Below are 21,442 nucleotides of genomic sequence, written 5' to 3'. Positions count from 1 at the left end.
AGATCGTACTGATCTTATCACGAAGCCCTTACAAGTGAATAATATATATTATGTTCAATATAGGTAATATATTATATATTAAGTACAACTAGTTGTATTAAAACTACTCGAATGTTAAAGTTAACTTTAATATTCTTCAATTAGAATAAACTCAAGATTACCTGTTTCTCTTATATTATATTTATTAACGTTATTTATAAAGAAATTATTTGTGAAGTGGTATGGTACTTGGCCTAATTTAAATTTTAGCATGAACAATATATTTTGATATCTGTTAATTTGATAAATGTTAAGCATAAAAATTAAAAAAAAAATATATCGTTTTCATATAAATCATTCGCAAAGAAGTTATTTTCAGTTTTAAAAGTTTTAAAAACGTCTAAACGCAACTTTTCAAAATCAATTGTTTCAAAGTCATTAGCCAAGACGAAAAAGAGTATTAAATTTAGAATTTTTCAATAGAATTCGATAAATATAAAATTAATTTTGAAAGCGCGTATCTTGAAAATCTTGACTAAAAATTTTGTCATATTTTAAAATACTTACTGACCTGGGAACATTATCTTACATTTCTATATCCGTTTCTAAAGTAAACAAAGTTTGTTTTGCAAATATGGCTGCGGCAACTAATGAAAGCAACGTTTCTGTCAAACATTTAACTGGAAAGTTAAGCAAGCATTTTGTTTTCAAGTTGAATGCTGATGGTAAAGTAGACAAAGGTGACAAAATATACTGCGTTAACTGCAATAAACAGTTTGCTTTCCGTGGCTCAAACACATCGCTGACTTATCACCTTCAGCACAAGCATCCTCTGAAATATCAACAGGTTGTCGACAGTGAACGTAAGATGACCCCTCAGATAAAATCAATCACCAATTTATTTACGTGTCAGTCAAACAAGCCTGTCAGTGAAAAGGTCTCAGCCGACCTGAAGGTGGCAATACCTCATTGGATTGCCAGTTCTGGACGTCCAACAGCAATTGTAGAAGATGCTGGACTAGAGGCGGTGCTTCGTATTGCCCTTCAAAACCAGACTTATACTTTGCCCAGTCGCCGTACAATCGACACTGTCATTGGAGAGATGTACAATGAGAAGTTGAATGAGCACAAGAAAGCTCTAGAATGCATTCATAGTATTGCTCTAACTACTGACTTTTGGACCTCCACCAACAATGAATCGTACTGTGGGATAACAGGTCATTGGATTGATTCTGAGTGGAAACTGACGTCTGTCGCTTTAGCTTGCATAAATGTTGAAGAAAGGCACACTGCTGATAATGTTGCCAGTTTCTATGAAGAGTTTGCCGCAACGTGGAACATTGCTGAAAAAATTAACTGTATCGTAACGGACAGTGCACGAAATATGGTTGCTGCTATAGGACGGACGGATTACAGCCATATACCGTGTATTGCTCACTGTCCTCAACTGAGCATACTAGCAGGTTTGAAAGCAGCTGATTCATCTCCTATTCTGGCTAAATGTCGACAGCTAGTTGGACATTTTAAGCGCAGTTCAAGGAATACATCAGAGCTAAAGGCCAGCCAAGCCAGTACCTCTAACAGGTCTGACGATGTGAAGTTTCACAAATTGCAGCAGGATGTAGCTACGCGGTGGAACAGTACCTACCTAATGTTAGCCAGATTGCTGGAAGTGAAAGATGCCATTAAGCAGTATCATATTGACCATCCCGAGAATTACACTGGAGATAAACTAAGGGAGTTGGACTGGGAGAAAATGTCAAAATTTGTCTCGGTATTGGGTCCACTTCCAGATGCTACTGAGTATATTGGTAGTGAACAGTATGCTACATGTTCGGCTGTACTTCCGTTTGAAGCATTTTTGCGCAGACTTCTGCGGGTTAATGATGACGATCCAGGGTATATAGCACGTTTCAAATCTGCAACACTAAATGACTTCTCAGGTCGCATTGAAAACATTGATGCATTGCCAACGTTGCAAATGGCTGTGGCATTAGACCCACGTTACAAGAAACTCGGCTGTCTCTCAACAGAGAAACGTGAAGCAGTTTGGACAATACTTTCTAATGCATTTCGGGTGTACTGTAACCAAAGACAGAGAGCTGAACGTGAAACTACTACCAGCACTGGCAAGGCATCAGAACCTGTGCGTAAGAAACTGAAACTTACTCTGTTGGTCAGCGACTCGGAATCGCAATCCTCATCAGATGAATCACAAACAGTACATGGCTCACTGGCTGAGCTTACACGATATCAAGAAGAAGGTGTAATTCCAGAAACTGAGAATCCCCTCATGTGGTGGCAACTGAACAGGCATCGTTACCCTAACCTGAGCAGTTTTGTGCAGACAATTCTGTGTGTACCTGCAACTTCTGTTCCTTGTGAAAGACTGTTTAGTTCGTCAGGGTACATTGTCAACAAACTGCGATCTTGTCTACTTCCAGAAAACGTTAACGTCCTCGTTTGTTTACGTGACTGGCTAAAGTGATGCCTACTTGTACTTGTCAATTAAACTGAATACAGTATAGCAGGCATTAAGTGTCTTGTTTGTTAACGTTTGTGAATACTGTAGTTAGTTAACGTTTACCGATAACAACTTCACCTCACCAGTGGTGAAAAGCAGGTTATTCTGTCGACTTTAGAATTAATCGAAATTAATCGATTAATCGATTAAAATTTTAGACGATTAATCGAACAAAAAAAAATTAATCAGTACCAGCCCTATTATTATTATTTATATTATTATTATTGTTATTATTATTGTTATTATTATTATTGTTATTATTATCATTATTATTATTATTATTATCATTACTATTATTATTATTATTACTATTATTATTATTATTATTATTAGTATTATTATTATTATTATTATTATTATTATTATTATTATTATTATTATTATTATTATTATTATTATTATTATTATTATTACTATTATTATTATTATTATTATTATTATTATTATTATTATTATTATTATTATTATTATTATTATTATTATTATTACTATTATTATTATTATTATTATTTATATTATTATTATTGTTATTATTATTTTTATTATTATTATTATTATTATCAACATCATCGTTTTTATTGTTATTTTTATTATTATTATCGTCACTTTTTTTATTATCATTTGTTTTATAATTATTTAATATTATTGTTATTATTCGTAATATTATACTATGGCTTTTATGGAACGATTTTGTGAATGTTTTGATAACCCTTGAAAATCTGCGTTTTAGCATTCGATCAAGGATTTTGATTGGCTTCATCAAGATTTTTTTGTTTCTCAGTCTGAATCAAATTGTTTAAAAAAAGCAGCAGATGAAAATGTTCAAAATGAAGGTTCTTCCACAAATAGGCTTAATCCATCTTTAGCTGATACTAATGAGGCAAGTTTATTTAAGTTATTGATGGTAAGAATGAATGAAGATTTTGAGCCATCGATTATAGAGTTGCTTAATTTAATCATTAATCATTAATTTGATTACTTTTCTGTTTTTTAAGGATGAAAATAAGCTTGTGACGGTCGACGATAATGTTGGTTTTAATAATTACGGCTATGATCAAACTATGCCTTCGAAAAAAGTTATGGCTCGCTCTGAGTCCTTAGAGAAGAACTCAGATAATTCTGAGAATCATGAGATTGCTAGTCGATCAATGAAAAATGTGAGGGATATTTTCACCAGTGAAGAATGTTTGCGAAGTGACATAAGGAAGGATGATGAACAAAAGGCAACGGTACTTGTTTGATGTAAAAATTAATAAGTATATAACTTTAGTTTCAGAATCTTGTAAAGTTATTTTATGTTATTTATGAAATTTTATCAGATAATATATATTGTTTGTTCTTTTCATTTTACTTTTTATTGTAACAAGGATTTTATTACCTTGTTTTTATGAATTTAAGTTCTGTACTTTTTCCTTTTTTTGTATTAGAAGTTTGCTTTTTACAAACTTGTAATGCAAAATACATATAAACAAGGTATCTTAATATATTGTTAAAATTTTACGCAGCATTTTGAACAGCCAGTCACAAAATTCGGTCTTCTTCCACCGTTGGTATTATCTACAGTGTCATTAAACGCTGATAAAACGGATCCACTTCCAATTGACCAACCACTTCATGTTATGGAAGCGAGAATGATTCATGATAAAGAGATTTTGCTCAATAACACTTCAACCACTTTGCCAGGAGAATTAACTATTAACAAAGGTAAATAGCAAAACTAAAAACAATCAATTTTTTCTGCATGAATTAAAAGATTAAAATATCAATGAAGTTTTTAATGTTTTAAGGTGAGAAATCTTTTGTATTTAAGCTAAGTTCTAAAATTGACGGCGACAACGTTTAGATTTGTCATGTTTTTTGCTGTTTAGAGGAAGGGGTTCGATTGTTAGAGATTTTGCAAATGACACCTGGCGCTGTTTCTTCTTTCCAGTACGCTGGCATGGCTCGTGCTGATATGGACAAACCGTTGTCTGTTCTTCGTCCTTTAGTTAAAAAGGCAATCGGAAATGAAACAAATTTTGTATTTGTTTCTTCCCAAAAAAAGACTATTCACCCGGCAACCGAAAACACCGTTCTCGTTCGTGACGTGTTCAAAAAGCAAATCAAAGTAAATATGTTAGCTGCAGACGGTAAGTTTTCTTTAAATAAACTATGTTGCTTGCAATAGATTTTGCTAAACTTCAATTGCAATCAAACGGTTTTGCGTTGGGTAAACCTAAAGATAGACGTGTGGCAGGTTTTTACAAACTTTTTTTGTCGGGATGAGTTAGCATTCAACATACACATTTGACAACTTTAAAAACCCGTTTATACAAACAATAAAACGCGGTTTAACTATAGTTTTTTATACCCCATTCACACAAAAATTAAACTTGTTTTAATCGTGGTTCTTTAAACTTGTGACGCATTTTTTCTTTCACACTGCTTTTTAAAACCTTGTTTCAAATAAATGAGTTTAAAAAAACGGTAGCTAAATAAAACACAGTTTTAAAAGCTAGTGTTATTAAAACTCGGTTTTGTTAGTGGGAATTGGGTATCAGTTTGAGCTACTTTAATTAAAACGTGTTTTATCGTTGGTGTGACGTAAGAAAGGTGGTGTGACGTAAGAAAGTCCTAGTTATTGATATTTCAATTTATAAGAGCGAGTTTACACTAATAAATAATGAATTCTAATTATTGTTTTTTGACAATATTTTAGAATAATCACTAAATTTTCTGTTTTACCCTATTTTAAGCGTGAAAGCTAAAAAGTCTTAATTTAAGTTGTAATAAAGTTCGACTCGATGACAAAAACAAAGTGCTATAATTTCGTGTAGAATATAAAAAAACCCTTTTAAGTAAAAAAAAAAACCTAATGTTTAGTATTGTATATTTATTGAATGTTAAAGTGACTAAATTACTTAAAGACATTTTTTTTTTTTTTGACAGAAATGTATTAATTCTATACATAATGTAAAATTAAAAATTCCTTTCCATTTTTCTAGGTATAATTTTACTTAGTTTTAGACTTTTTAGCTGCTTTTTCTTGTTTTTCTGTCAAATTTTCCAGCTGAATCCGCTTTCTTTTCTCTGTCTTTCTAATTCTTTAGTTCTCTTTTTCTCCTCTAAACCAACATTCGTCAGATACGATGACTAAACTTTTTTGTTGGTTGTTTTGGTGCTTTTTTTGCTCTGAAATTCTTCTAGATCAACAAATACTGACTCGAAAACACTGTCAATCGTTCGCAAAGGTCCTTGAAAGATTTTAATTGCTTATGTGTTGTATTAGTTTCTAAAAGATTTTTGGCCTTATCAATTAATACTTCTGCTATAACCAGAATTTCGGCTGATTACTTGGGATTCGTTTGAATCTCATTTTTTGTACTCTTAACGGGAGTGTTGTTAGATCCATTTTTTCTCGTAAAAAAAAAGAGCACAAACCGCAGCATTTAAATCCATATGGTATTAAATTTGGATTTTCCTGTGTTTTAGAAATTACAGTACTTACGGAGCAGGGGGGTGTAAAATGTCCTTTTTGGTAGAACAATTCTAAAGTTTTGCATTCTCCATTCTGTGACTTACTCGGTCCGAATGTCGTCGGTCCAAATGTCGTCGGTCCAAATGTCTTTTGCAACATGAAAGTAAACTCGGTCCAATGGTTGTGCAAAATGGGTGCAATTAGGCGGCGAACAAATGAAGATACTATTTTCTCGATAAAATTTTCACAAATCTATGATCAAATGTGGTTTGTGGCTATCTAAAAAAAAAGTAATTAAAAATTCAATGAAAGGTCCAGATATGTAATGGTAAAATGTGTGGGTCATCTGCTAACCTTTGTCTGATTTACTCATAGCTAAGTTTTTAGGAATGTCAGCTGCAATTTTTGGTGGAATTCGCCGTTCAAATGGATACAAAACCAAAGGTGGTGCAAATAAATCACTTGCAGTGATTTATTTGCACCACCTTAGACTTGTAAGATCTTTTTGCAGCTAAAACAAAAAGTTAAATTATTTTTGTAAGGCTAGGACTTTCTTTTGTATGCGGTAAAAAAGATGAAAAAAGAAAGTCGCATCAAATTTTTTGTAAAAATATTCGTCTTTACGTGTAGATCGATCGTTTTAATATTCAAATTCCAAACTTACCAAGTTCATGTGCCATTATTAATCAAAAAAGTTTTTTTTTAAATAAGATTTTCAAAATAAAAAGCCTGTTCACCCTACAATTTTTGACGCAGTTCTCAATATGGCACCAGCTTATATTGACAATTTACATCTAAGTCGAAAAAATACTCTGATTAGTCGAATTCTCCACCATTCCAGTCAATTCTTTTATGGAAAGGTTTCTGCAAACATATCTATTTTCTCTAAATATTTATTTCACAGTATACAAAATAAATCATTTGTTACATTAGGACTTTCCTACAGCATAGGACTTTGTTAGTTCACACTACGGTATGAGGTTGTTTATTATATTGGACTTTTAAAACCCTGTTTACACTAATAATAAAACGTGGTTTTGCTATAGCATTCTAGTTTGAAATACTATAGTTAAAACGTATTTTATTGCTGGTTTAATGTTTTTTATTTAAGTTTTAAAATAGTTTTTGGTAATGAAGTTGCGACTTAACAATAATGTTCTTGTGTCTTAGAAATTATTGAGGTTTACTGCATTTGTGGTGAGCCGAGCATTTTAAAGTGTACCAGTTGTGCCAAGCAAAGTTACTGCAGCGAAAAATGCAGACAAAGAGATTATTGGTTGCACAAAAAGTTTTGTTCGAAGAAAATTTAATTACCTGAGGTTTCAGTCGCACTATGCCTTTTTTTTCATTTGTTTTTTGATGCTGCAAGAGCAATTATCTCAAAGTATGCAAAATGTTATGCTGTTGCAGTGTTTAATAATTTTTTGATGTTGTCCTATCTTAAAGGAGCACTTAAGATTTTTTTTGGGTTATGTGAACTTTACACGTCATGTTTCAATAGTGTTTAAAATTTAAATATTTATAGTATTTAAGAATTAAAATAATGTATATAATATGTATTACTCTGAAGAAAAGTTTAAACGTGTATCGAGTTGCTTATTTAGCAAAGTAACCCCAATACAATTTTCTTTTTTTTTATTTTCTTTTTTTTTTTGTTTTTGGTTTTTTTTATAAATCTAAAGGGTATCCTATTTGAGGAGAATCTACCGGATTCCAAGGAAGGATAATTAATTAGGTGGGATCATGTGACGGAGGGGGAATAGCTTTTCAGTTGACACCCTTCTTACAGAACCTTTTCATGAGTTTAACTTTCTTTTACTTTTGGCGATTACGAGGTAGCAAGAAAATGGCTTCGCTATTGTGTCACATCCAGCTGACGGTTGTAAATCATTCTTTTTAGGATAGTAATAAAATCTTTACCCTTACTTGCAACCAAAGCTCTAGTTTCACTTGACAAACTTATCTAACTATAATCCCAATGCTTAGTCAGACCGAGAGAAAAGGGGATAAGGGTAGGGAATGGGGCTAATGTGAATATTGCTTTCAATCTGACGCTGGATGAGGGCCCACAATTTAGAGGGATGAAAAAAATCTTTTTTAAGCCTTTTTTTTTTTACAAGACTTGTTGATTGCTGTTTTTTTTAATGGATAGACTTGCAAATGTAAAATTTTATTCAATTAGAAAAAAACTAGGTAGTAAATGATACTGTTTTCCTAGCAATCTAGTTGCTTTGCAATTATATTGCTAAGGTTTTTATATTGATAAGAATTTTCCTAGCAATATAATTGCTAATTTGGGTTGCAAGTAAGGGTAAAGATTTTTTTCTTATCCTAAAAGGAATGAGTCAATCGGATGTGACACAGAAAGTGAAGCCATTTTACAGCCACGCATTTCGCGACGACAAAATTTCTGTTACTCAAAATATAAATGACTAAACATGTCAAAACGTCTCACAAATCAATGATCTCAATCCACCCCTCTATCCACCCCTATGGATATAAGATTTTCGCCGATCAATGGTTTAACAAGACTACTGCTTAGGAAAGGTTTACAAAAGTTAAGAGTTTTCCATCAAATTAAACTTAGCTAGGTGTTAAACTAACGGCATAAATGGGCTGTTTTTGTAAAGTTTTTCGATAAGTTGGAAAAATACGAGTGAGTTTTGAGTTAAATTTACGGAAGAAGTAAAATCGTAAGAATAAGGCATTTATTTATTTCTCATAGCAATTACAACCGAGCACTTGAACAAAACATAAAATTGATATTTTAAGCGGTTTATTTACAATTATTCTTGACTTTTGGTATTGTTGGATTTTATCCCTTTGTATTTCCGACGAATATCTTATTGGCGAAATAATTTGAAGAGGTCCCATCTATCAAATTTTCATTAAATGTAGTAGAAACTGTTTCGCCGCTCGGATTTTAAATATTTGAAATTTAAATCAGACAGTAGTGGATACATATATATGTATATATATATATATATATATATATATATATATATATATACATACATACATACATACATACATACATACATACATACATACATACATACATACATACATACATACATACATACATACATACATACATACATACATACATACATACATACATACATACATACATACATACATACATACATACATACATACATACATACATACATACATACATACATACATACATACATACATACATACATACATACATATATTAGGGGAGGCCTTCATTTTCAAAAAGAAGACCCTTTCCCTCTTTCGCTTTACTTCTCAAGAAAAAGTAGAAAACAGGGTTGATTTCTTTTGAAATTGAACGTGTTTTTTACTTTATCCGACCCTCAGATACACAAACAGAATTTTCCGAGTTTCTTTCAATTATTGATTTCCCCCTCTAACTACCACATCCTTTTAAGACATTTATTATACTTTGATCAAATTTACTTAAGTCAATTCAAATAATTTTGCCAATTTAATTTAAGCTTATATGAGTTCTTGAGGTTCTTGCATTCTTTTTTGACGTCGGCATTTTGTTTTTGAAGTTTTTTATGATTTTATACTTTTTAATTAAAATGTCGTAATGCTTTGCAAGTCTGTCGGGATGCTTTGTTACCTTTCTTATTTTTTTTTTTTTTTTTTTTTTTTTTTTTTTTTTATATAAATATAAAAAACCTATATAGGGGGAAAAAATATGGCCAACTTTAATATTTTTTTTTAAAAAAAGAAATCGTTATTGTTCCGCTACATACTGACTATTATAAAGTTCATATAACATGTATAAAAAGTAGGGGGCGATTTTTTTTTCCTGATTTATAACTAAATTACTGTAAATTAATACTTTAGAATATTATGGGTTTTTTTAAATAGATAACTTTAAAAACTATTGAAAATTCTGCAGGAGATAAGGCGATCGAAAAGCTGCCACACCCTTCAACCCCATTGCAGCCAGTCTCTGGGCTCTAGAAGCCTATCAAATTAAGTTGCCCCGCGCTTTATCGAAACAAAAGTTCGTCGAAAGAAAACGAAGTAACAAAATATTGTGAAACCTTAATTCATTCAAACTTCAATTTAAATGTTTGGCAAAGGAATTTTAACGGAAAAAATCACTTTAAATGTCAGTAGATGATGGTTGACCATTTGTTTGTAAAAAAAAAAAAAAAATGTCCAAACTCTAATAAAATATCCACGACTAAACTTTTAGCCTCAAAAATTTGATAATTTTTAATTTATTTTTAAAACTTTGAGTTACGTTTTTTTTTTAGGTGTTAAACCTTTGACTTGGTTGTCTTGGTTAATTTTTACTTTCAAACAAGTTTAGCGACTTCAAGCCATTAACGTTTCTTGTTTCTAAAATCAAAGTGGTTTCTGCTGTTTATAAATGTGCATGCTTTCACCCAAAAGCCATTGCGCGTTTTGTTGATAAACAGTAGTGTTGTTGTTGTTTTTCTGATATATCGCAACAGCGCTAATACTTGCGGAGAATCATAAAATTTAACGGAGAGTATAAACTCATGATTCAAACACAAACGGAGAACTTTCATAAAAATAATTTATCTCTGTTATCATAAAAACAACATGTAAATCGAATCTTCCAAAACACGTTCTCTTCATAGAGTAACTTTTGGAGGGAAAGGTACTTAAATCATGGCTTGTATACCTGATGATCACGAAGACCCAGCTCTAGCATTATTATCATTGCGACAAGGAGATTCCCAAAATGAGAAATCAAAGAAGTCAGGATGGTCAAATAATGCACCTATTGCGAAGTTGGCCGGTAGAGAGTTTGAATACATGGTTCGTCAGAACAGAATTTTAATAGGAAGAAACAGCAAGCTTGGAGATGTGGACATAAACATGGGCCATTCCAGTTTTATTTCTAGAAAGCATTTAGAAATAAAGTATGATTCGCCTTACTTTTATCTTTCAACTCGTGGAAAAAATGGTGTTTTTGTTGATGGACAGTTTCATCGAAAAGGATCTGAAAGAGTTCCTCTAAAAAACAAGTAGATCTTTTTTATTTTAATTGTCTTGAATCTTGCTATATAACCTTGTAATAAGACATTTCTGTTGAATAGGGGACAGTTATGTGGTTACTGTACAGTTGTTTAAACTTAGGTAAAAAATTGTGATAAAATCTCACATGCTAAAGGTGCATCATTTCATGTATTTGTGTCATCTATTCTTTGGTCAAAATTTAGGTATTTTAAGAAGATTTATATAAAAGTTTTATATTAGATAATTCTAGAAACTTAATCTGTTAGTTATTCTTGTAAAAAAACCTTTCCTTAAAAATCCATAACATTTTTTTTCTTTTTCATTAAACTCAAGTTGATATCAAAACCATTTCATATATAAAAAAAAAAGAGTAATTATTGACATAATGATAAATTTTGTTTGATTTCATAGCATTTTTATCATCATTAATCTTGTGATATATTAAAATAGTTATACGTTTAAAGAATCCTGATTGATTTTAAATTGTACTTTACTCATTAACTATTAATAGAGGACTTTTACCAGCCATTGTGCCAAGTACACTGCTGAGCTAAAGTTCTTTGACACTAAGTATTTTTTGAATAAATAGACAAATACTTATTAAATAAAGAAATAAATTATTTTTAGAAAACTAAAACAGCTAATAGTCAAAAAACTTCTAAGTTTCAATATGGCTCTTATCAATATCAATCAATCAATATCAATATATTTTGTGTTAAGGATGTTACAAAAAAACACAGGTCATTGCAAATAGTAATTCATTAATAAAATGCAAGACCTAAATAAGATAAAGAAAAGACAAGAAAAAAACATGATTATTATAATTATTTTTATAATTCTCATCATTCTAGTGAGAAGATTTCATAGTTGAGCTGGATCTAACTTATTCTTTTTCTTTTTTTTTTTTCAAAAGAGTACAAAAATGTTCCTCAGAAGTTAGTTTCTTTTTTCTAATTTGCCAATCCAACTCTGCTCACTGTAGTTTGGATCTGGAAGTTTAAATCGGAAGATTACTCTCTTGTTGTTTTTTTTTTTTTAACCAAATATGTGAAAAATTTAATTTCTTAACAACTACAAGTCACATTCAGACTTTTTAAGCCTGAAACAGTCAGTAAATAATATTCATTTAAAAAACACTAACAAATATGATATAAATTCTTGTTTCCCACATTTACAAGCATTTTTTATGATTTAAAATCTAAAAGTTATGTAAATCTTCAATAGTTTGGACATTGAACAGATAAACAGTGGCTTAACAATAACAATACCACCTAGGAGTATAAGTTAGACAAAAAAAGCTCCAGGATTTTCCCCTTTTTAGATTTTATAAATCTCTATATGTATAGGTTTAAATTGATTAGTCCACGTTCACTTTATGTAAGTCATCTCATTGTTTAATAAAATGACTTTTAAAGTTCTTTTGATATTCTTTTTAGTTAGGGTAAAACAGTAAGAAATATTATTACTAAGAATGGCGTTTTCTTTATTTTAACTTTGATGCAACACAGCAACTATGTTTAAGGACAATATCTTGTTGCGTAGTAAACCTTTGGTCAATAAGCTTATTTCCTGCATAAACTGCTTTTGGGATGTTTTTATTTGAGGAAACACTTGGCCTTGTATATATATAGACTGACCCCAATAACAACAGTTGTTTCCCAAATCAATACTGAACTTCCTCTGTGTTTGGAGTTACACAGTGGAACATAATCTTTTCATTAGCTGAATTTTGCATGTAAATCTGCCTTTACTGCTAAAAGCCTGATATTTTAATTGATGTTAACAAAGCCTTTTTACATTTGTTGACAGTCCATTACTTTTTTCTGTGGCCACTGGAGTTTCTTGTTTTTTGCCATAAGAGTGGCTTACAGACTGCAGCCCTATCATAAAGACTGAGGGTAACTTCATTTAGCTGCATATGCTGAAAGTTTTTTGTTGTGTCTATTATTAAAATCGGCTACAATTTCTGGGGCCAGTTAATTGTCTACGCTGTAAAGAAAGTAAGATGATTTATTTGCGTTCTTGTTTTAATGTTACAAAAGATAGCATATCACTCTTTTTTCTAGTAGTTCATTGATGCCTTATTTACTAATTTCTTTCTTGCTTATACTGGTGTAGTTTTTTAACAGTTGTGATCTAACTGTTGAAAGTCTGGTTTTAGTCTTGAATTATATGATAAATTTTTCAGTTTCTTGAATGAAGCTGAGTTTCCAGGCTATAAAAAGTATGGGAGAAAACTAAACTAATTCTACGAGCAATTAAAGTTAAAGTAACAAGCCATAGATGAGTAAATAATGAAGTTAAGCATTTTTTACTGAAGGTTGTTTATATTATCAAAAGAGTTACTGTCATGTTTCAGAAAAACAAAAAGTGTCATATTTTTTTTCTTTTTTTTTTTTTTTTTTTCCAAAAATTTCTTGTACAGAAAAAGGTTTTAAAGTTTTTAAAAAATAGAACATTGATAATTTTGAATATAAATTTTTTGATTTTAAAATCTTTTTAGATGCGTTTTAAGATTTCCTTCTACAAATATTAAAGTCTGGTTTACATCTCTCCTTGACAAGTCAGCTACAGACAACCATGTAGCAAGCCCTCCAAGACAAAAGTCTATTATTCCACTTCGAATAAGTATCCCAGATGTAGATTCAGTTTACTCTTTGCCTGCTCCATCACCTTCTGGCACTATCAGGTATGTTCATCAGAATCTGTTGTTAACAATTTAAAAAGAAATTTTTACATTTTAAACTGTAGATAATTTTTTTCTCAGTGTTAAGTTGTTGATAAAGTAAACCTATTATTGTAGTGTTATGGTTTTTTGGTTATTATTCTTAGATTCTCACTTTTTTTTTTTGTTTTCTTTTGTTTTCTTTTGTTTTTTTATATTTAAAAAAAATATTTAATTACAGATGAATGGTGGTTGAATGTAGATAATTTTTTAATTCTATTTTTAGAGGCTTACTGAGCCTATAACAGAAATTATGTTATTAAAAATTGTGCATTTTTCTCCTTGGTTATAAAAGATCTAAGCAGTAGCTTATTCTTCTGTACAAATATTTGTTTAGCGTACCTAATTCTTGTCCTGTGAGTCCTGCACAACAAAATCTTCCAACTCCACCTGACTCTCTAAGCTCTAGCCAGCATCAGAGCTATACTTCTGAATTACTTGCAGCAGCCTCTGCTGCAGCTGATGATGAAAAAGATGAAAGTGATGGAATTGATGAGTTTTGTGAAAAATCCAGTCAGGATTCAAGTGATGAAGCCAGTACCCCTACTACCATAATGCCTCCTATGATCATAGATGGTAAACCAAGAACCTCTGGTGAAAAACCTCCTTACTCTTATGCTCAACTGATAGTTCAAGCTATAACTTCTTCTGCTGATAAACAACTGACTTTAAATGGAATTTATCAGTTTATCATGAAAAACTACCCTTACTATAGAATAAATGATAAAGGCTGGCAGGTATTTCCTTTACTATAATGATTTTTTTCCCTTACATGACCATCCGAGGATTATCTATCACTCATATCAGAACATAGTCCTAATTAATTTTAAAATGCAATTTATTTTACAATGATTAATCCTTAAACTTGATGTTTCATACATAAAGATTTTGTTACTAAATATGGATAGTTAAAAGTTTAAAAAAATAACTTTAATATTCTTAAATATGGAATCTTTTTATTGTGTTTGTAATTCAAGAATAGCTTTTTTAATATATTTTTTGTGCTGTGTTATATAAATTTATATATCTTTCTCAAACTAATTTTTGTAGAATTCAATCCGACACAACCTGTCTTTAAATCGATATTTTTTGAAAGTTCCTCGATCTCAAGATGAACCTGGGAAAGGATCTTTTTGGCGTATTGATTTATCATGCGAGACTAAGCTAATGGAACAAGCATTTAGAAAAAGGCGACAGAGAGGTGTGCCTTGTTTTAGACCACCTTATATATCATCAAGGTAAGTGTTCTAAATAATTATTATAAGTTGGCAGCATTTTTACTTTTCATAATTTCAGTGGTTGTGTTTTCTGTTACTAATATATATGTAATTATGATTAAACAATAGGTCTGCTCCTGTGTCACCTACTCAAGGTGTTATGCTGCCTCCAACGTTTAAACCACAGTCCAGAAATAACAGTGAAGATGATCAACAAGATTTAAGTATGTCTAATCTTGAAGAACAAAATGATCTTAATTCTACATTGCCTCCTGCTTTGCAACCTGTTAGAATCTCTTCAGTTAGTGCTCAACCTAGTCCTCGTTCTGTATTCTTCACTTCAAATAAGTTTATAGGTACAGTAGGATCTGGACAGGTAATTCAAGCAACTACTGCAAGTCGCCCTTCCTCTGGAATATATTTACAAACAAATGACAGGCAGCCAACTGAGGTTCGATCACCACTTAACCCACCAACTACAATGATGTTTCATCAACCAATAAAGTCCCCGTTACTAAGTCCTAGTCAAATTGGAACTCACCCAACCTCATCATATAGCCATACAACAATCGTAACATCAGTGGTTCCTTCTGCTCAACTTCTATCTTCTGCTCAACTTTTAAGTGTAAATGCATTAAATCATATGATGAGTCAACAAGGTTCTATGGTCCCTATCACTTTTTCAGTCACCAGTTCACACTTGGATGCTCTGCAATCTTCAAGCTCTGTTGAGGATCAAAAAGACTCAAACAAAGGGGATAAAGCATTTTCTATAACTGATATACTGACAACCAGAAACACTGGTAGAAAATTTTGAGTTTGGTTGATATTTCTCAGATACCTTTTACTTTCTAAATACAATATTTTCAAAAACTGTTACTCTAAACGTTTTTAAATGCCTTTAATCAAAAATATCATTTTGATTTTAAAAAATTATATTTAATACATAATTTTATTTAATGTTATTTCTAATCTAAGGAGAAAATGCTAATTTCAATTACATCTTCTTTTTTTTTTTAACAGCTCAGCAAAGTTCGGTTAATGGTTTACTTGGTAAAATTGGTTCTGCACCATATCAAAATACCAGTAATCCCCAAACTCTTGTTGTCTTAGCCCCCTCTTCTAGCATTCTTCAAAATCCTACTGAAGCCCTGCAAGCAGCGAAACGTGCTTATCCTCGACCAGCTCTTCATCAAACTGTAGACGTTAAAAAACGAAAGCTGAGTGACCCTATTACCTCTAATGCTGAGGTAAGTAAAAGTCGACCTTCGCTAACACTGCGGCATCAATTACAACAGCATTCTATACTGCAAAGTTCGAATGCCGTTTTTCAACTACAACAACAACAAGTCGCTCGTCTGTTGCAACCGTTACAATTATCTCAACAAGATATCGAACAGAGTATATTAAACAATTCTGAACCAAACCTAGAAAGTCATTCAGACGTTATTTCACGCCAAATTAAAACGGAGCAAGGCTGCGAAGACCCAGTGCAAGTCGAAAGCTTAAGTATGAACTCCGGTATGGTTTCAGCTGTCTGCGTCACATCGGCAAGTTCATAGCAATAATTTCGCTGGTAGAAAAAGTAAATGATTCAGAGCGGTGCATAATGACTAAACATATATTAGTGCGACGTTTGCTTTATCTTAAAATTGCTGCCAGGTTACATATTACAAGCTACAAATCGAATCTTAATAAATTTGACAACTTTAAGTTTTTCTTTTTCTCTTAAGGAGAATAAATCAGCATGCTGGATAATGTTGATCACTATCAAATTTGACAGTTTTAGATTCTGCGTACAAAAGATAAGTTGCGTGTGTGTGTGTGTGTGGACCAACTGTTTCACTTAAAAGTACTTAACGTACGTAAAATTTATTACACACCGGATTAGTTTTTTGTGTGGACAATTTATATCAGATGTCTCAAAATTAAGTTACCTCGACAGAAAGAAATTTAATTTTTTATAATTTGAAGTGTGTTGATAATGTAAATATTTTTTAGAACTCCAGTATAGTTGATATATACATTTTCAGTTTATTTGTCCGTATCGGTTGCTTTTCTTGCCCCATTATCTTTCTAATCGTCTCTTTAGGAATGAGTTTTGTCTGGTAAAAATGAAATATACACGCATGCATACACATCAGCTGTCATAAAAGTTGTTTTGTATACTTAGTCGGAAAATCATTTGGTTGACTTAAGATTTGACTATGATATGACTGTCCCTTTTTTTCCATTAAAGTTCTTAATAAGTTCAAACTTAAATATATTTCTACCTATACATAGACTCCTAAATGTAAGCATGTGGTTCGAGGTACATAATGCATTGTGCCATCAAATAATACAACACAAAACAATTAAGGTCGTTATTCTCAAACGAATGAATATTCATAAAAAAATAATATTCGAATAATAAATAATATTCGAATGAATATTCATATAAAAAAAACAACTGAAGATTAAAAGTTAAAACGAATTTAGCTGTAAATCCGCCTACTAAATAGGTAGAAATTCTCGAATGTTTCAATGAATAAGCTTCTTAATTAGAGAAGAAATTTATTTTTAAGCTTGCTCTTTCATTTAAAATTATATTGTTTATCGATTTTATACCACGGGCTAAGGTTAGTCAAAAAATAGCCATCAATTATCTTCACAAGCTGGGCATATTAAACCGAAACCTCCGAAAAAAACAGGAACCTATCTTCTAAGGCCGAACTTTTAGGATTGTTAAGTCACGCATGGGATGGAATTTCTTAAGAAGATTTTCGTTAACTCATCACTGCCTATAAGGTCCTTGTATTAAAAAGATAAAATCCTTATAATACATTCATCTTACAATGCAAAAAATCAAATTCAATGAGTCAGTATTTAATGCTGCTGTTACGCAATAAATGTCTGAATTTAATCAGCTAAACAATGTGAGAAATTTTTTTTTTTTTTTAACTAAAAGTTTAAAACTCTAAATAATTTGCTGTTTAACTAAAAGGAAGAAAGTAGCTACTCGTGAACGTAGCTTAACGAAAGTAGCTACTCGTGAACGTAGCTTAACGAAATGATCTACAAAAAAAAAAAAAAAAAAAAAAAAAAATTGTCTACTAAAAATCAGAAAAACGACATTAAATTGGGTTATATTTTTCAAATCAATCATATTTCCTTATCATTCCAATGTTCATTGATGTAGAAAAAAAGCTTTGTTTTGTTGCTACAATAAAATAAGATTAAGAATAATCGTTTTCAAACGTTCGATTGTTTTTATCACTACAGTTTTATGTAACTCTTCTTCATGATGTCGCCGTGAATCTTGATAGTAATCTTCGCGAAAATACTAAAATTCATCTATAATTCTAAAAACCATTTATTAAAACCACGTTAAACTCACAGTAATAACATAGTCAAATTTAACTTGAATTAAAAATAATAAACGCCATCTTTAGCCCTTTCCTGTTGTTGAGCCCATATTCCTTTCGGTTTTTTTCTGTAAAGAGTAGCATCTGAGAACTTTCTGTTGTTTGCGATGGTCCCTGTGTAAATGGTTTCATTGCTTCTGTTTCCTAAAAGTTCTTTAGACAATGGGTTTAGTCCAAGATGGTTTAAACTTTCTAGACTTTTGCTTTTAGCATTAAATCTTGGATCAAATGCGGTGTTCAATGTATGCATCTTTAAATCTGAAACCCTTCGCATACCAAACGGTGGTGGGGGAGGGGGAGGAGGTTGGATTGATGCTACTGATGATGTTTTTCTATTTTTAACAACTTCGTTTAAAACACGATTGTTTTCAACCGGATTTATTTCACACTTTTGCTCAACGCAGCTATCGATGGCTACATTTCCTTGTGCTTTGCAATCTGCAACGTCTCTTGCTACCGTTGAGATTTCTCGTTCTTCATCTGTATCAATAATATCGCTTATAATACTCTTGTGAACGCTTAGGTCTGGAACACTTTGTTTAGATTGTCCAGATAAAAAAAGAGTATAATAGCTGAAATCATTTGTGATGAACGATTGCCCTTTTTTTTGAGATTCAATTTTCTGTATCAATTTTTTGTGCTGATTCTTTACCGATCCAAGCTGTTCTTCCAGCTTCTTCTTTTTCTTTTCTTCCTTGCTAAAAGAAAAAAATACTCAAAATGTAAAAATCACCTTAAGAATATATTTCTTTACGGCGGTGGATTTCAAAATCTTGTGAAGAATAAAAATATTGAAGGAATTTTAAAAAACAATTTACTTAAGTTTTCTATGAACAAACCACGTGCTGATGATCAAAAGAAGGCACAACCCCCCGCAAATAGCTCCCAGCCAAAACACAATGCTTCCCATACCTTTAAAAAAAAGGTTATACTACAATCACAGTTTTAAACAAAAAATTTACGGCAGCCGGTTTGATTCCTTACCAGTTATTCCTTTGGTTTCGCAGAAAAGTCCAACATAGTCTCCAATGCACCTAAGAAGCAACAGAAAATACTGAAGTAAAAAGCGACATTTGACTAATTTTTCATTTGTAAAAAAAATGTTAACACTTCACAGTTTATCTAAAAAGATTACCTGCAAAACCTCATAGTCGCTGATTTAAAACAAATTCCTTTGTTTTGGCAGAAATTTTCATTTGCTTCACATATCACAAAACGTTCGGTTAAAGATGATCCATTGTAAATATTTAGTTCGACCGCTACCATTGTCTCCGCGGAATTTATATTGTTAATGGCTATTATTTGAGGGAACGTCATCGGAAGGAATGGTATCATGTTGTTTACAACGCTGAGACTAATCTGAGAGTTCAAGATAGGAGCGCTTGCAGAAATGGAATTTGATACTCTTTGAAGATTGCTTGTAATTGGTGATACCGACAGTGTCATTTGAGTGATGCTTTTCGTAAGTCGCTCTGTGCGAAGAGAAGAGTTCGTAAAATTGCTTTTATTGATAAAAGGTGAGATACTTGAGTTAACAGCTACTTTAGAAATAGAGATATCTGTTTTGGACGGTAAGATGGTGCTTGGAGAGTAGTTTGAACTTATCTTCGTCTTTATGTTATTGAGAGAAATTGAACTCTCTGTGGCCAGCTTTTCAGAACTATTATTTGAATTCAAAACTGATATTTTCGTTTCGCTGAAAGATGGAGTATAACTCGCGGGGATGACATTTAAAATTTGACCAGATGGAAAATTTGCAGATGTAGCAGCTAAAGGTAAAGAGTTGTTGTTTGCTCTAAATAAGGCACCTTTGTAAACACTTGTGGTAGCAAGCGTATTAAAAATAGACAAAGTAGGCTGGATCTGTAAGGTGCTTTTGCGGTTCATGGTGGTGATTGAGTTGACTTCTATGGTCGTCATCTTTTGAAAATAAACTGATATTATTTCGGTCTTTGAGATGTTACTGGCGGAAAAAACTGCTGTCACCTGTTTAAAATTATTCCGATCCGGAGCTGCTGTTGATTTTTTTGTAGTGCTGAAAGACGACGGATAACCGATGGTGATGAACTTTGAAAGTTGACTTAAGGGAAGTTTACTTTTTGAAATAATAGTATCCAAAATCAAAGAACTTGTTGCTTGAAAAATTGCTTTTTTTTGTAAGCTTGTGGTAGCAATTACTTTTGAAGTTGATCTACTTGGCTGAATCAGTAAAGTGTTGTTACGCATAGAGGAGAAGATTTTTATGTTTGTAGCCTTTTGCGAGTAGCTTGATTTTAATTCCGTCATTAAGTTGTTCGGCGAAACAAAAGCTGTTGTCATTTGCCTAATAGAATTAACTGGATTCAAAACTAGTGGTAGTAGTGTTGATTTTGTTGTTGCTGGTAAAGACAAAGGAGAACTGGGTACGACAAAGTTTGAAACCGGACTAAAAGGAAATATATTATTCGCCGTCGTGTTATCCAGTGGCAAACCATTGGTAGTTGCTACAATTAAGACACCTATGTAGGTCCACATTAAACCCTAAAAAAATGGTGGAACTATTGGATCAACATATTTAGCGACAAATTTTGTTTGTAAAAATGTATTTACGGACAAAAAAATAAATTAATTAACAAACAAATAAAAAGGGAAGTGTAACAATTTAAAATTTTTTCATGAAACCAAAAAAAACTTTTATATCATATTTATATAATATAATTAAAACTTACTTTCATTTCAGTTTGGATCGCAAAATTCATTCTTAAACTGCCGAAAAGGTTCTCATATTTAAATACTTTTTACTTCCTTTAACGCGATTGGTGGAATGCTAACTACCGACTCAATGTTTTTCTAGACGTTGTATTGCGTCTTTTTCCCGCCTAATTACTTTTTTTTGAACATTTAAGATGTACTTGTAAGAACCACCACATTTTTCTATGGCAAGAATTAAAAATGCAGTATTTTTGAAAAGCGTGTCAGGAAACTTTAAAATTTATTTATACGCGTAAAATGAAAATTAGACTAGACCGTCTTTTATGTGTAAAAAATTGGTAAAAAGCTGCGAACGTTTTTTGATTGTAATTGGATATTTCACAAGAGAAAGTCTAATTACCAGACCCAATTAGCCAAGCGATCAGCAATTTAACCGTTGATAGTTAT

At 31.6% G+C, this 21,442-nt stretch overlaps 4 protein-coding genes across 4 annotated transcripts in view; 3 read left to right on the top strand and 1 right to left on the bottom strand.

The window, feature by feature from the left end:
- LOC149878078 (fibrocystin-L-like) overlaps nt 1–7,544 on the top strand; it is a 55,467-nt gene extending 47,923 nt beyond the window's left edge. Inside the window, 5 exon segments of the mRNA XM_090072394.1 lie at nt 3,234–3,383; nt 3,499–3,732; nt 4,009–4,207; nt 4,372–4,632; nt 7,131–7,544. Coding sequence (XP_089928520.1) covers nt 3,234–3,383; nt 3,499–3,732; nt 4,009–4,207; nt 4,372–4,632; nt 7,131–7,270 — 984 coding nt within the window. The 3' untranslated portion in view covers nt 7,271–7,544.
- Nucleotides 1,442–2,601, top strand: LOC149878079 (E3 SUMO-protein ligase ZBED1-like). The gene has a single exon (XM_090072398.1). The coding sequence runs from the start codon at nt 1,631–1,633 to the stop codon at nt 2,465–2,467; it is 837 nt and encodes a 278-aa protein (XP_089928524.1). The 5' UTR covers nt 1,442–1,630; the 3' UTR covers nt 2,468–2,601.
- A 2,805-nt stretch (nt 7,545–10,349) lies between the features above and the next one.
- Nucleotides 10,350–16,937, top strand: LOC149878077 (uncharacterized). The gene is made up of 6 exons (XM_090072845.1): nt 10,350–10,966; nt 13,462–13,647; nt 14,021–14,420; nt 14,734–14,921; nt 15,030–15,703; nt 15,924–16,937. Exons 1-6 carry the CDS (start codon nt 10,608–10,610, stop codon nt 16,460–16,462), a joined length of 2,346 nt encoding a protein of 781 aa, XP_089928971.1. The 5' UTR covers nt 10,350–10,607; the 3' UTR covers nt 16,463–16,937.
- A 1,081-nt stretch (nt 16,938–18,018) lies between these two features.
- Nucleotides 18,019–21,116, bottom strand: LOC149878076 (uncharacterized). The gene is made up of 5 exons (XM_090073418.1): nt 21,013–21,116; nt 19,440–20,824; nt 19,289–19,338; nt 19,123–19,216; nt 18,019–19,002 (listed from the first exon to the last, which is right to left on the bottom strand). The coding sequence occupies exons 1-5, from the start codon at nt 21,040–21,042 to the stop codon at nt 18,306–18,308; spliced, it is 2,256 nt and encodes a 751-aa protein (XP_089929544.1). The 5' UTR covers nt 21,043–21,116; the 3' UTR covers nt 18,019–18,305.
- Between the last annotated feature and the right edge of the window lie 326 nt (nt 21,117–21,442).

The sequence above is a fragment of the Hydra viridissima genome, unplaced genomic scaffold (genome assembly GCF_058129835.1).
Source record: "Hydra viridissima isolate aposymbiotic clone 2 unplaced genomic scaffold, HvirCarnegie_v1 scaffold_15, whole genome shotgun sequence".
Taxonomy (NCBI): Eukaryota; Metazoa; Cnidaria; class Hydrozoa; order Anthoathecata; family Hydridae; genus Hydra; species Hydra viridissima.
This window is presented reverse-complemented; position numbering and strand designations above follow the sequence as displayed.